Source organism: Dipodomys merriami, unplaced genomic scaffold (genome assembly GCF_024711535.1).
Source record: "Dipodomys merriami isolate MVZ:Mamm:240054 unplaced genomic scaffold, mDipMer1.0.p SCAF_44, whole genome shotgun sequence".
NCBI lineage: Eukaryota > Metazoa > Chordata > Mammalia > Rodentia > Heteromyidae > Dipodomys > Dipodomys merriami.
In genome coordinates, this window is record NW_027206002.1 from 12,077,532 (window position 1) to 12,090,819 (window position 13,288).

Genomic DNA, 13,288 nt, shown 5'->3' on the forward strand with positions numbered 1-13,288 from the left:
GGCGCCGGGGACCACATGTGATACGGGGTCTCTGCCTCCTCGTGTGTCCCGGGCAGGTTCTCCATGAGGAGCTGGAGCTGCCCGGCTCCAGCGTGAAGCTCCGGTACCTGAGCTCCAGGACGGCCGGGTACAAGTCCTTGCTGAAGATCACCATGACCCAGTCCGCCGTGCCCTTGAACCTCGTCAGGGTCCACCTGATGGTGGCCGTGGAGGGCCACCTCTTCCAGAAGTCCTTCCAGGCGTCCCCCAACCTGGCCTACACCTTCATCTGGGACAAGACGGACGCCTACGGCCAGCGGGTGTACGGGCTCTCGGACGCTGTCGGTGTGTGTCAGCCTCCACTACCCGCTGGGCCCTGGGTTTGGGCGAGTGTTGGTTCAGTCCCTGGTGCATGCCAGGCATTGTACCAGTAGCTAAAGACGCCATGGCTGGGCTGGGAACGTGGCCTAGTGGTAGAGCACTGGCCTAGCGTGCATGAAGCCCTCAGTACCACATACACAGAAAAAGCTGGAAGTGGAGCTGTGGCTCACATGGTAGAGTGCCAGCCTTGAGCAAAAGAGGCTCAGGGACAGTACCCAGGCCCTGAGTTCAAGCCCCAGGACTGCCCCCCCCCAAAAAAAGGGCTGGGAAGGTGGCTCAGTGGTAGAGCGCTTGCCTTGCATGCAGGAGGCCCTGGGTTCGATTCCTCAGCAAAAAGAAAAAAGCCGGAAGTGGTGTTGTGGCTCAAGTGGTAGAGCGCTAGCCTTGAGCTGAAGAGCTGAGGGACAGCGCTCAGGCCCAGAGTTCAGGCCCCACAACTGGACCCAAAAAAAAAAAAAAAAAAAGACAGCAGGGCCAGTAAGAGAGACAAGGCTTCTCTTCCATGATCCCCCTGTCCCAGTGGGGGCTTAAGATAAGAAGTAAGACCAGGCACTGGTGGCTCATGCCTGTCATCCTAGCTACTCAGGAGGCTGAGATCTGAGGATCACAGTTCAAAGCCAGCCCAGACAGGAAAGTTCATGAGATTTATCTCCAATAAACCAGAAGTTGTACTGTGGCTCAAGTGGTAGAGTGCTCACCTTGAGCTGAAGAGCTGAGGGACAGCGCCCGGGCCCAGAGTTCAAGCCCCATGACCAAAAAATTAAGAGCTAAGAACAGATGGACAATCGGTACTGGAGCTCCGTCCCATCATTCCAGCTACCCGGGAGTCTGAGAACTGGAGGCCTGCAGTTCAAAGTCCACCCTGGGCAAACAAATCCCAGAGGTCGTGGGGGAGGGGATGGGAGGGCTGTGTGCCTGGGCAGGGCGGGAGCGCTGGAGTGATCGGGCGCCCCCTCCCTCCTGCCTCACAGTGTCGGTGGGCTTTGAGTACGAGACCTGCCCCAGCCTCATTCTGTGGGAGAAGAGGACGTCCCTGCTGCAGGGGTTCGAGCTGGACCCGTCCAACCTGGGCGGCTGGTCGCTGGACCAGCACCACATCCTCAACGTCAGGAGCGGTACGTGCATGGGGGCCCTGCTAGAACCTTCTCTCCAGACTCTGCTATTTCTCATCGAGGACCCCTGTCCCCAAACTCGCAGTCCGTGGGGCACCCCTGCGGCCTTGGCTCCACCCCAGGACACCCAGAGGACGTGAATTCCTGGGGGTCCCACCCCCCGGCCATCGGGAGGGCGGCATACAGGCCGCCCCCTGCCCCCCCATCTCCCCCGCCCCCCCGTGTGCTGACCCCGCCCCCGCCCCCCCATGTGCTGACCCCGCCCCCGCCCCCGTGTGCTGACCCCGCACCCTCCCCTCTCCAGGCCTCCCCCTCCCCCCCGTGTGCTGACCCCGCCCCGTCCCCCCATGTGCTGACCCCGCCCCCGCCCCCCCGTGTGCTGACCCCGCCCCCGCGCCCCCCCGTGTGCTGACCCCGCCCCCGCGCCCCCCCCAGGCGTCCTGCACAAAGGCACCGGGGAGAACCAGTTCCTGAGCCAGCAGCCCGCCATCATCACCAGCGTCATGGGCAACGGGCGCCGGCGCAGCATCTCCTGCCCCAGCTGCAACGGCCTGGCCGAGGGCAACAAGCTGCTGGCGCCCGTGGCGCTGGCCGTGGGCACCGACGGCAGCCTCTACGTGGGCGACTTCAACTACGTCCGGCGCATCTTCCCGTCCCGGAACGTCACCAGCATCCTGGAGCTGCGGTAGGCGGCGGGCGCAGGGCCCGGGCACCTCCTCACCCACCCCCACCCCCGCACCCCGCCCCGCCCCAGCTCGTGGCTGAACTCCCGGCTCTCCCTTGAGAACCCCCCGGGGTGAGCCGAACCCCAGGCCTGGTACCGGCTAGGGCGTGGGGAACTGTCTGGTGCACCTATGGAACGCCCCCTTAGCCGGGCGCGGGCGGCTCACACCTGTTGTTAATCCTAGCTACTCAGGAGGCTGAGATCTGAGGGTGGAGGTTCAAAACCAGCCTGGGCTCTCTTTCTCTCCAGTGAACCACCAAAAAATCAGAAGTAGAGCTGTGGCTCAAGAGGTAGAGTGCCAGCCTTGAGCACAAAAGCTCAGGGGCAATACCCAGGCCCTGAGTTCAAACTCTGGGACCAGCGCGCACACACACACACACACACACACACACACACACACACACACATACACACACACACACACACACACAGATGGCAGTGGCTTCTAGATGGAGGGTGGACTTGGAGAGCAGGAGAGAGGCAGGAAATAGGGAAGGGGTGCCGTGGTGAGGGTCTGGGGTGTGGGTGGTGTGATTTGGACTAGAACGGCAGGGTCACGGGGAGAGGTGTCTCCTAGTTCCATCTGGTAGGTGAGGTGTAAGAAATGGAGCCAGAGGAGGAGGGGAGAGTGAGGGAAGGATGGAGGGAGAAAGGGAGAGAGTGAAAAAGAGAGAGAGAGAGTCACCAAGGGAGCCACCCAGACCTGGGGCCACCAAGCAGCACAAACAGCCCCGTCTCTGCTGCTCTGAGGGTCCGGGCAGGTGAAACATGGGCTCCGGGAACCCTGGTAAAGGTGGAAACAGGTACTGGGGGAATAGATGTAGTCCAAGCCACACCATCTCAGGGACAGAGCCCAAGGGCTGCAGGGAGAGGAGCTCAGAGGCAAAGGATGAGCAGACTGAGCAGAAGGAGGCACAGTGGGAAAGGCTGGGGGGGTCCCCACAGATTGGGAGTCCTTACAAAGAATGAAGCGTGCGCCGGCGATTCCTTTTCTCCCGGGCACTGAGCGCCCGGCCTCGCGGGCCCGGCCCGCGCTAGCCGCTGCGCTTCCCGACAGCCTGCCTCAAAGGAAGCGGGTGGTGCGCGGCGTGTGGCCATCGTAAAACGAGGGAGGTCCATCCGGAAGTTTCCTTGGTGCAGGCGTTTCTGGCCGTCTCCCGTCTTCCTTGAGCCCCGCCAGGGCTCTCGGGCGTGATTTCCCCGCAGTAGCCAGAAGTGAGTTCGGCGCTGGGCCCTGTAAGCCCTGCCACGTGAGCCGACCCAGGAGCCAGGGAACATTCCAGAAAGCCACCATCCTGTCGCCAGATAGAGCTAGCAGTAACAGACACACAGCAGCCTCCAAACCACACACACACATCCCCTGCGCTCCGCCCCACCACCCCCAACTCGATTTCCCTCCAGTCACAGCAACAGTAGCCCCAAAACCGGGCCCCGCGAACACCCCCGCCCACCTCCTCAGAAGGAGGAGAGGGGCCACAGCAAGGTCAGGACTGGAAAGAGGCCATCTTCCCACCTTCCCACTTCTGAGCAGAATGGGGGAGACTAGAGCAAGTCCCAGGTACTCATGCTTGCGTGTGCAATCACACACACGTGCACACACACACACACACACACCACGTAACTCACCAGCCAGCGTGGTAACAGCTGTGCCACACAGGCTGGTACGCTGGGAGAGCCCCTGACAGCCCAACAGGAGACACAGTGAGAACCCCCCCCTCGAGGATGAACCCAGCCATCCTAACCCGCAGGACGGGCCCAGGCCTGTCCCTGCTCATCAGGCCACCTCTACCGGCAAAGACCCACTGCAGAATGCTATGAATTGGGCATGCCACCAGCTGAGAGCCAGACCTGCCGGTGACCTTGAACTTGAGTGGCAAGTGACCTCGGCCTTTACCCAGAGTTCACCAGCCCCAAGGACTGCCGCCCCGGCCCCTCCCCTTCCCCCCCACCTCCCCGCCCCCCCCAACCCTTCACAGATACGATATTAATTAATCAACTTAAAGCAGATGTTCTCCGGAAAGATGTAGGTCATGTCTTCAGACCCAAATCCCATCCAGTCCTCACAAAAATCTTGACTTTAAAAAAAAAAAAAACAGTGGAATTGATATTGCAATAATTAAGAGCCAAATATGCCTACCACGGGTGGCAGATAACATTTCCCTTTCATTAAGCAATATAGAACCGGCGTGAGAATTCCCGGCTGCCACGCTGCCACGCCGGGCTTTGCGGAGAGAATCTTAAATTGCACGATGCCAGTCAGAGCTCAGAAGTTATCAGCATCATTTAATTAACTTTTTTTTTTCCCTGCCAAAACTCACACGTTAGAATGAAAATGTAAAAACGTAATCCCTGTACAAACCCACTGCTAATGACAGCCCCCCGGGAGGCCTGGGCAGCCTCCAGACTCAAATCAGGGCACCCCACGCCCGTAGCTCCTCTCCTGCACCCCACCACCCCCGCTCCCCGCCCTTGGCCAAAAGGAAAGAGGATTTGGGGCCCTTTGATCTTGACCGGGGAAACTGATTTGAAGTGACTCTTATCTCCAATTAATCAGGAAAAAAAAAAGCAACCACGCCTGTCATCCTAGCTACTCAGGAGGCTGAGATCTGAGGATCATGGTTCAAAGCCAGCCTAGGCAGAAAAGTCCGTGAGATTCTTCTCTCCAATAAACCACTCAGAAATACACTCACCTTGAGCTGAAGAGCTGAGAGACAGTGTTCAGGCCCAGAGTTCAAGCCTCATGACAGATTAAAAAAAATAAAAATTAAATAAATAAATAAATAAATAAAGCTGCAAGTGGAGCTCAAGGAGTTAAGTGCTAGCATTTAGCAAAAACAAAACAAAAAGGGTCAGGGACAGTGCCCAGGCCCTGAGTTTAAGCCCTAGGACCAGCAGCAAAAAGAAAGGGGAAGGAAGGAAGGAAGGAAGGAAGGAAGGAAGGAAGGAAGGAAGGAAGGAAGGAAGGAAGGAAAATACAACGAAACTTCTAGTGCTTTATATAGTGTCAACAGGTTTTTTTTTGTTTTGTTTTTTGTTTTTGTTTTTGGCCTGTCCTGGGGCTTGATCGGGCCTGGGCGTCGTCCGGGAGCTTCTTTTGTTCAAGGCTAGCACTCTATTACTTGAGCCATAAGGCCACTCCAGCCTTTTCTGCGTATGTGGTACCGAGGAATGGAACCCAGGGCCTCATGCATGCTAGGCAAGCACTTACCACTGAGCCACCTTCCCAGCCCCGCAACCGGTTATTGGCTCTTAACTGCAGGAAGACGCCATTGCCTCTAAGTTTGGGGACTGGAGTGATCCTGGGTTGAGTGTTACTGGAAGAAAACCTGGGTGTTCTTCACACACACACACACACACACACACACACACGTGAGTAAGGAGGAGGAGAGAAGACGGGAGATGAACTGGGTTTGGAAAATGGCTCTGGGGCTTCACTGCTGCTGGGTGTTAGCACCTGCTGTCTTTTGGCTGTATTTTGCTGATTCTGCCATGCGTGTGTGTGTGTGTGTGTGTGTGTGTGTGTGTGTGTGTGTGTGTGTGTGTGTGTGTGTGTGTGTGTGTGTGTGTGTCCTGGATCTTGAACTTGGGGCCTCCCTAGCTCTGCCTGGGCTTTTCCACTCAAGACAAGAGCGCTGTACCACTTGAGCCACCCCTCCTTCTCCAGCTTCTTGCTGGTTATTTAGAAATAAGAGTCTCGTGAACTTTCCTGACTGGGCTGGCTTCGAACCTCAGTCCTCAGATGGCAGCCTCCTGAGTAGCTAGGATCACAGATCCGAGCCGCCGGCGCCCGGTTGATTCCTCCCGTAACGCACGGCTGACAGCCGGCGGCAGAGTGTAGCAGCTCAGCTCTGTCTGCGGCCAGCCATCTGCCCCAGGACGGGGGCCATCGCGGCTGCATCCAGAGTACTGCAGCCAGGAACTGTCAGTGCGCTAGAAGAGGCTGGCGGGGGGGGGGGAGGGGGGCACGGAGGTGCTGTAGACAGAGGAGACCGAAAATAGGTTGTTGGCTCTCTCACCACTTCTCCAACTAACTGTGTGTTCTTTTTTTCTCCTCCTGTTTTCTTTCTGTAAAGAAATAAAGAGTTTAAACATAGGTAAGATGATCAACCCTTTTCCCTGTCTCTCGACACACCTCGCTTGCTCCCTTGTGTTTGCAGGGGTTTTTATTTTGTCTTGTTTTGTCCACCTTGCGTAATGTGTATTTTTTTTTTTTTAACCGTAACTTTCTTCTGTGCTAATTATGTGTGTCGTGGATGGGGTAAGCTTTGGCAATTACGATCTGCAGTCAGAAAGCAACGAATCAGCTGACAGTAATTAGAATTTCTGAGACACGCGAGGACGTGACCGTGAACTCTCGCTGAACTTCCATCCCAAATACTCGCGGTGGCCCGTAATTGGGCTAGACGGCGAAGGAAAACTTCTGGCTGCTAGAGATGCTGGACCGGGTTCACAAAAGCTTTAATGAACTGGAAACGGGTCAAAAACTCATTTTCTACTCATTAATGGTTTTCCCCTAGATAGACGATCATTTGGGGCCGGGAGGTGGGGTAGAGACTCACACACGCCACAGGCAAGTGTAGCGCCAGGGATGTGCGGGTCAGGTGAGGTGCGGTGGCCGCTTTGGTGGCGCTCCATCAGCAGGATGGAGCCAAGAGACCAAACGCTTTCGTCCTTCCACAGACCCCAGGTCGTTTAAAACTGTCACGTGCGTGCGTGCACACAGACGCTTCGCCGCGGATGGCTAGTGGAAGAGCAGGGAAACAGAGCAACTTCCACCCCAACCCGAAGAGAATGTGTTCTTCCTCCATCTCAGGGAATACAGCATGGCCCTAGCTCAAAGTTAGGCAGGTGGCAGCCGGCGCCCACCGGGCACCCCGGTCAGGGGCATCGGCCCCACCCGGGAAGAGCCCTCCTGAGCCCCCACGTTGGCCGATGGCTGCTCCCACCGAGCCATTTCTTAAAGATCACCCCCGTGGTCGAGGGGTGAAGCGGGCAGGCCGGCCCCCCCCCAACAGACCTACAAAAATATGGGCTGAGGAAGCCACGGAGAAGACAGGCTCCCTGCTCAGGAACGAGCCCTGCACCCCCAAAGCCGGCTCCTGTGCCGGAGATTTAGAAAAGTCCAGAATTAATGAGCTTGCTCCGACACAGGCACAGATGTGAGCGCCTTGATCTTTCTGTTGATCTCACCAGCTCCCGTTCGTTCAGTAAGTACAGCGGCTAATTAAAAAATGGCAGGAGTTTTCCCTCTCAGCCCTAATTTGTTTTGCATATATGGATTTTCTCTAATGACTTAGCCAAAAGGAAGAGGAGGAAGGAGGAGGAGAAGGAAGGGAAGGAGAGGGAAGGAGGTAGAGGAGTAACGAAGAGGAGAGAGAGGGAAGGGAAGACGGAAGGGCCTGGCAGGAAAGGGAAGGAAGAGGACAGCGGAGCAAGGCAGGAAACGGAAAGGAGAAATAAAGAGGGGACAAAGGAAGAAAAGAAGAGAAGGAACGAGGGCATTGCTAAGCCTTGGTGGCCTCCCTCCCGGCCTTGGAGCGGGGGCCTGAGCCCCGGGGTCTGCTCGCTCCTGTCCTGCGCTCCTGCTACAGCCGATGCTTCCGCCGCTGGAACGCGGGTGTGCCCTGCTTTTAGAGACAGCATTTGGAGGATGCCCTACCTTTCAGTCCTGCAGAAACTCTGCAAGCTTGAGCCCAAGCCACGTGTGAGAAAATGACCTCGTGAATTCTACATTGTAAAATGAGGGAGGAGGAGGAGGAGGAGGAAGAGGAAGAGGAAGAGGACGAGGAAGAGGAGGAGGAGGAGGACTGGCCTTTCCGAGTGCCAGCCGTGAGGCTTCGTGCAGGCTCGGCACTTTTCTTGACCCGTTCCTCCCAGCGCACAGGTCCCCCTGGCAGAGGCAGACATCTGGACACCGCCGGGGGTGGCAGAGCAGAAACGTGAGCCAGTTCTCTCCGACTCCTAAGTCCCACGTTCTCACCCAGTCACAAGCAAGGCGTCGGCAATGGGGGCTGCAACGCCTATCAGCGCGATCGGAAGACCAGAGGGGCCCAGAGGAGCTGTTCCCTGCCCCAGGTCCTGAAGCCTACCAGCCTCCTCTCCCCCGAAGTTTACCTAGGCTGGCATCTCCAAAGACCTTGACTGCAAGTTCAACCCCGGGTCTTTGTAGAAGCAGCTGGAATGATGAGCCGGTCTCGACTCACAAATCGTTCCCCCAAAAATAGCTTCTTGGCTCTCCTATTTATTTTTTTTTCCTTAAATTGGAAAAGAACCCAAATGGTAGTGTCTTAATTAGCCATTTGCCTGCTAATGTCTACTGGATAAATAGAAACACCCAACACCTCCCTCCCCTGTCCCAGCCCTTCGAAGCCCGACCAGAGACCCTGTGCTCACATCAGCGCTGAAAGCTGCACTACCCCACGCCCGTGGCACACGCCTGTAATCCCAGCTGCCCGGGAGGCTGAGCTCTGAGGATCTTGGTTTCGAAGCCAGCCTGGGCAGAAGAGTCCCTGAGACTCTCATCTCCAATGAGCCACCAGAAGAGCCGGAAGTGGCGCCGTGGCTCAAGTAGTAGAGCACGCACCTTGAACACAAAAGCTCAGGGACAGCGCCCCAGCCTCGAGTTCAAGCCCCAGCACAGGCGCAAAAATAAAATAAACAGGATCAAATGGGGGTCTTTCCGGTGGGAGATGGCTGGATTCCACGACAGCGTGAGGGAGTTGGGTGTGACTGGAGGGTCAGAACACTGAGCGGGGCGCCCTTGCTTTCCAGTTCACTAAAGTGGGCAGAGCCCAGGGACAGGAAGAGGCTAAGATGTCTGTCACACACACTCACACACACACCAGCCCCGGGACCCTTCCTCATCTCCCTCTCCCTCTGCTGCTTTGTCTAAAGCAACAACCCGGCGCACAAGTACTACCTGGCCGTGGACCCCGTGTCCGGCTCGCTCTTCGTCTCCGACACCAACAGCCGCCGGATCTACCGCGTCCGGTCTCTGAGCGGAGCCAAGGACCTGGCGGGGAACTCGGAGGTGGTGGCCGGCACGGGCGAGCAGTGTCTGCCCTTCGACGAGGCCCGCTGCGGAGACGGAGGCAAGGCGGTGGAGGCCACGCTGATGAGCCCCAGAGGTAGAGGTCTCCACCCACCCCCCCACCCCACCCCCAGCCTCAGCTCATGCCGGCCTCCACCATGGTCACCCCCACCCCGGGCCCAGGACCCGCCCTCCACAGAGCCCGCCCCTCACCCAAACCCCACGTCTGGCCTAGGGATCGCCGTGGACAAGAACGGGCTGATGTACTTCGTGGACGCCACCATGGTGCGCAAGGTGGACCAGAACGGGATCATCTCCACCCTGCTCGGCTCCAACGACCTCACCGCCGTCCGGCCCCTCAGCTGTGACTCCAGCATGGACGTGGCTCAGGTGGGGCCCTCCCCCTGCGCCCCCACCCACCCCTGCCTGCGTGCTGGGAGGAGACGGGGGGGGTGCGCGAGGGCTAGGGGTGAAGACCCCAGCACTGTCTACCCGGGGCCACTGGGCAGCAAGATGGACCTGGAAGGGACAGGTGGGAGGGGAGGGGGAGGAGAGAGAGGAAAGGAGGGGAGGGGAGAGGAAAAGAGGGAGGGAAGGGGAAGGAAGGAGAGAAGAAGGGAAAGAAGGAAAGAGGGATGGCAGGAAGGGAGGGAGAGAGAAAAGGGAGGGACAGAGGGAAGGAGGGAGGGAAAGAGGGAGAGCAGGAAGGAGGAAAAGAAGGGGGAGACAAGGGAGGAGGGAAGGAGGGAAAGAAGGAAGAAGGTAGGGATAGGGAGGGATGCTCCAACAAGTGGCGGGATGGTGACCGATGGGGGGCCCTGCACCTCCTCCTCTGCTCCCCTGCAGGAGAGGTTGTGAGGCGGGCGGAGGAAGCCCTGCCCCTGCTGGTGTGAGCCCACCCGCTGCATTGCAGCCCTAGCCCAGCTTGTGGCAGATGCCCCCAGTGCCCACAGAGGACAGGCCCCTCAAAGCCCAGCACCCCGAGTCTGCAGGGCCTCCCTCCCTTAATCCTGGGCCAGCCCCAGTGCGCTGTTCCCTTAGCAGCGGCAGTGGCAGTGGCGCCACGCTGTCCTTTATCCTCAGCTGGGGCCCCATGGGCCCTTGTGTGGTGTGGACACAGGGGGCTCACGGTTTTCTGCCTGGGCAGCGCCTAGACAGGCGGCTCCGGCCCCCGCACAGCTATGTGTGACGTGCCACACACACACACACACACACACACACAGGGCTGACACGCGGCCCCGTGGGCAGAGCTGGCCACGTTTGTCGAGTGCGTCTTCTCTGTCACACACACAGCCAGCCGTTCCGGATGGCTCACAGTGTGCCTGCTAAACGCTAGCGGCATGGGCAGCTCACGCCTGTCATGCTAGCTGCCCAGGAGGCTGAGATCTCAGGGTCACGGTTCAAAGCCAGCCCCAGGCACAAAGAAAAATTAAAAGTCCCCGTGACTCTTATCTCCAGTGAACCAGCAAAAAGGCAGAAATGGAGCTGTTGTCGAGTGGTAGAGCACCAGCTTTGAGCAAAAAAAAAAAAAAAAAAAAAAAAAAAACAGCTCAAGGAGGGCACCCGGGCCCTGAGTTCAAGTCCCAGGCCAGGCACAAGAGAAGAAAGCTAGGGTGCCCCCCCACCGCCGTCATGTCAGCCGGATGGCAGCCCGGTCTCTAACCCGCCCTGTCCCTCCCCAGGTACGCCTGGAGTGGCCCACAGACCTGGCCGTGAACCCCATGGACAATTCCCTGTATCTTCTAGAAAACAACGTCATCCTCCGGATCACAGAGAACCACCAGGTGAGCGTGATCGCCGGGCGGCCCATGCACTGCCAGGTCCCGGGCATCGACTACTCGCTCAGCAAACTGGCCATCCACTCGGCGCTCGAGTCCGCCAGCGCCATCGCTGTGTCGCACACGGGCGTGCTCTACATCACCGAGACGGACGAGAAGAAGATCAACCGGCTGCGCCAGGTCACCACCAACGGGGAGATCTGCCTGCTGGCCGGCGCCGCCTCCGACTGCGACTGCAAGAACGACGTGAACTGCGTGTGCTACGCGGGGGACGACGCCTACGCCACCGACGCCATCCTCAACTCCCCGTCCTCCCTGGCCGTGGCCCCCGACGGCACGGTCTACGTGGCCGACCTGGGCAACATCCGCATCCGGGCGGTCAGCAAGAACAAGCCCGTGCTGAATGCCTTCAACCAGTACGAAGCCGCCTCCCCCGGCGAGCAGGAGCTGTACGTGTTCAACGCCGACGGCATCCACCAGTACACCATGAGCCTGGTGACCGGCGAGTACCTGTACAACTTCACCTACAGCCCCGACAACCACGTCACCGAGCTGGTGGACAACAACGGCAACTCCCTGAAGATCCGCCGGGACAGCAGCGGCACGCCCCGGCACCTGCTCATGCCCGACAACCAGATCGTCACGCTCACCGTGGGCACCCACGGCGGCCTCAAGGCGGTGTCCACGCAGAACCTCGAGCTGGGTCTCATGACCTACGACGGGAACACCGGCCTGCTCACCACCAAGAGCGACGAGACCGGCTGGACCACCTTCTACGAGTGAGTGCCGCCTGCTCCTCAGGGCCGCTCGGTCGGGGGCTCACGCCCGTCACCCCGGCCCCTCCGGAGGCTGGGATCTGAGGCGAAGCTGTGGCTCAAGTGGTAGAGAGTGAGCTAACTTTGACCGAAAGCAGCTCAGGGACAGCATCCAGGCCCTGAGTTCAAGTCCCGGGACTGGCACGGAAAACCAAACTGCTGGCTGGGCACGGGTGGCTCACGCCTGTCATCCCAGCTACTCAGGAGGCTGAGATCTGAGAATCGCAGTTCGAAGCCACCCTGGGTAGGAAAGCCTGTGAGACTCTTATCTCCCATTAGCCACCTGAAAATCAGAAATGGAGCCATGGCTCAAAGCGGTAGACAGGTAGGCCTGAGCACAAGAAGCTCAGGAACTGGGCACCAGTGGCTCACACCTGTAATCCTAGCCACTTAGAAGCTGAGATCTGAGGATCGTGGTTTGAAGCCAGAAAAAAATCCATGAGACTCTTATCTCCAATTAACCATCAGAAAACCAGAAGTGGAGCTGTGGCTCAAAGTGGTAGTGCTAGTCCTGAGGACAAAAGGTCAGGGACAGCACCCAGGCCCTGAGTTCAAGCCCCAAGATTAGCACAAGAAGAATACTGCTGGCCAGGCACTGGTGCCTCATGCCTGTAATCCTAGCTACTCAGGAGGCTGAGGTCTGGATCTCCCCTCTCTCTAGCTCACTCTCCCCCCCTCTCTCCCTCTCCCCCCCCCCCCCCCGTCTCCTCTCTCCTCTCTGGGGTCTCTGCCAGCACTGGGAATTCCTGTTGTCTGCCTGCATTTGGATCTCAGGATATTGGGCGCGCCCCGGGGAGAGAGGCGCTGATTATCCAGGTTGATTATGCATGACTGCCCTGGGTGTGGGGGCTCCCAGTGGGGCTCCCCGTAATTTTCAGTAGGTCCAGCGGCACACATGATTGCAGACAGGAGGCTAAACCCTGAACATCCTCCTCAGCAAAAGCAAATCAATTCAGAGAAAGCGGCGAGGGCCGCCCGAGTTTCCCCTCCTGGTTATCTCACACCCCAAGTCTCCAGCCTTCCATAGTACTGACCCATGACATAATGCCCGTCCCCCGCTGCCCCCAAGTAGAGTCTACACATAGCTGGGTCTCCGTAGTGGTGAAGGAGCAAGCTAAGTCCTGGGGCTTAAACTCAGGGCCTGGACACTGGCCCTGGGTTTTTTTCCGCTCAAGGCTGGTACTCTACCACTTGAGCCACAGCTCCACTTCCGGTTTTTTGCTGGTTCATTGGAGATCAGCGTCTCATGGACTTTCCTGCCCGGGCTGGCTTCAAGCGGTGGTCCTCAGATCTCAGCCTCGTGAGTAGCTAGGAGGACAGGCGTGAGCCACCGATTTGGGCCCTCGCTGATCCTTATTGCTGATCCTCGAGAATTTAGTAAATTAAGGGAGGAGATATCCCAAAGAGAAGGAGTGGGGGGGGGGGGGGGGGGCGTGGAGCAAGAGAAAAGAACAGAAGGCCATGAATGG

At 58.4% G+C, this 13,288-nt stretch overlaps 1 protein-coding gene across 10 annotated transcripts in view; it reads left to right on the plus strand.

Annotated features, from left to right (window-relative positions):
- Tenm2 (teneurin transmembrane protein 2) overlaps positions 1-13,288 on the plus strand; it is an 856,557-nt gene that overhangs the window by 829,035 nt on the left and 14,234 nt on the right. For all 10 annotated transcript variants that reach the window (XM_069993966.1, XM_069993969.1, XM_069993971.1 and 7 more), the window contains 7 exons: positions 57-324; positions 1,332-1,475; positions 1,908-2,157; positions 6,270-6,290; positions 9,091-9,323; positions 9,462-9,616; positions 10,909-11,783. In XM_069993966.1, the coding sequence (XP_069850067.1) occupies positions 57-324; positions 1,332-1,475; positions 1,908-2,157; positions 6,270-6,290; positions 9,091-9,323; positions 9,462-9,616; positions 10,909-11,783 (1,946 nt within the window). The remainder of the gene's footprint in view (positions 1-56; positions 325-1,331; positions 1,476-1,907; positions 2,158-6,269; positions 6,291-9,090; positions 9,324-9,461; positions 9,617-10,908; positions 11,784-13,288) is intronic.